Raw genomic sequence first — 1511 nt, 5'->3', positions numbered from 1 at the left:
GGGGGGGGGGGGGTGACATAAGCTAAAAAAATCGAATTCAAAGTTTTTTCTTCAAAATCTTAAAAAAGCGTTTTTAAAATTACACGGGCAACGCCGGACACTGCAGTTAGTATCAAATAAATAGATAATGTTATTTCCTTCTGAATAAAGAGATCCCTGTAGGCTGGATACACTTGTGTTGGATATGGATATGGATGGACTGGATATTGTCGGACTGGATATCAGGCTGTCTGGACTAGAGATATCCATAGACCCACACGAACCAAAGTTAAGGTGTCCCAGATCTTTCATTCTCTATAAAATAGTTTGCCAAAATTGTCCATGTACAGGTTTACACTCAAAGGGTGATGAGACTTCATAGACGACTGTACGGAATTTAAACTGTTTTTTCCCTTATATATATTCAAAGTTTTAGGTCGTCTTTGCCGTCTCATCCTTTTGTGGGTAACCCTGTATAAACAATTATTAGCTAGAATTGATTATTTTGGTTAGTTCAATATATTGAAGAGCTTTCGCCCAGATTCATTTAGCTTGCGTCTCTCCTAATATTCCCAGCTTATACCTGATTAATGATTAAATTCCTAATATTCCCAGCTTATACCTGATTAATGATTGAATTCCTAATATTCCCAGCTTATACCTGACTAATGATTGAATTTCTAATATTCCCAGCTTATACCTGATTAATGATTGCATTCCTAATATTCCCAGCTTATACCTGACTAATGATTGAATTCCTAATATTCCCAGCTTATACCGGACTAATGATTGAATTCCTAATATTCCCAGCTTATACCTGACTAATGATTGCATTCCTAATATTCCCAGCTTATACCTGACTAATGATTGCATTCCTAATATTCCCAACTTATACCTGACTAATGATTGCATTCCTAATATTCCCAGCTTATACCTGACTAATGATTGAATTCCTAATATTCCCAGCTTATACCTGACTAATGATTGAATTCCTAATATTCCCAGCTTATACCTGACTAGTGATTGAATTTCGTCGTTTACACTCCCCGCGTTGAACAATGCTTGTCCGCTTGAGGTTATCGCGTGCAGTTATTTTACTGTGAACGTCAGAATCATAAGGGTCGTCTTCCTCGTTACTAGCGTTACAACTGGAGGTCATACTCTGCTGTCCAGCAAGCACTAGCTGCTCAGCTCGCTCAGCTAGGAGTATTATTTAAACCTTTATTTACAAACTAAACCTTTATTTACAAGCTAAACCTTAATTTACAAACAAAACCTTTATTTACAAACTAAACCTTTATTTACAAACAAAACCTTTATTTATGAAATAAAAACTTTGTTTTCGAAACCAAACCTGTTATGCAAGCCCGTTTTATATATAACCTCAGATTACATATAAATACGTACAAAAGAAACCTAAATTAAGGAGAAAAAAAAACTTCTTAATTTAGAAATTGTAAAAATTAACATTTAAGTATCTACTTATATTGTTTCAGAGTTACATTTATTTTTTATTAGATCAACCTCTTAAC

The 1511-nt window shown here is 34.5% G+C and overlaps 1 protein-coding gene across 1 annotated transcript in view; it reads right to left on the bottom strand.

The window, feature by feature from the left end:
• LOC111711959 (uncharacterized) overlaps positions 1 to 1185 on the bottom strand; it is an 11136-nt gene extending 9951 nt beyond the window's left edge. The window contains exons 1-2 of the mRNA XM_023486449.1: positions 992 to 1185; positions 138 to 294 (exon numbers count right to left, since the gene is read on the bottom strand). Coding sequence (XP_023342217.1) covers positions 138 to 294; positions 992 to 1138 — 304 coding nt within the window. The 5' untranslated portion in view covers positions 1139 to 1185. The remainder of the gene's footprint in view (positions 1 to 137; positions 295 to 991) is intronic.
• Between the last annotated feature and the right edge of the window lie 326 nt (positions 1186 to 1511).

The sequence above is a fragment of the Eurytemora carolleeae genome, unplaced genomic scaffold (assembly GCF_000591075.1).
Source record: "Eurytemora carolleeae unplaced genomic scaffold, Eaff_2.0 scaffold209, whole genome shotgun sequence".
NCBI classification, from domain to species: domain Eukaryota; kingdom Metazoa; phylum Arthropoda; class Copepoda; order Calanoida; family Temoridae; genus Eurytemora; species Eurytemora carolleeae.
The sequence above is the reverse complement of the archived record's forward strand: the minus strand, read 5'-3'. Positions and strand labels throughout refer to the sequence as shown.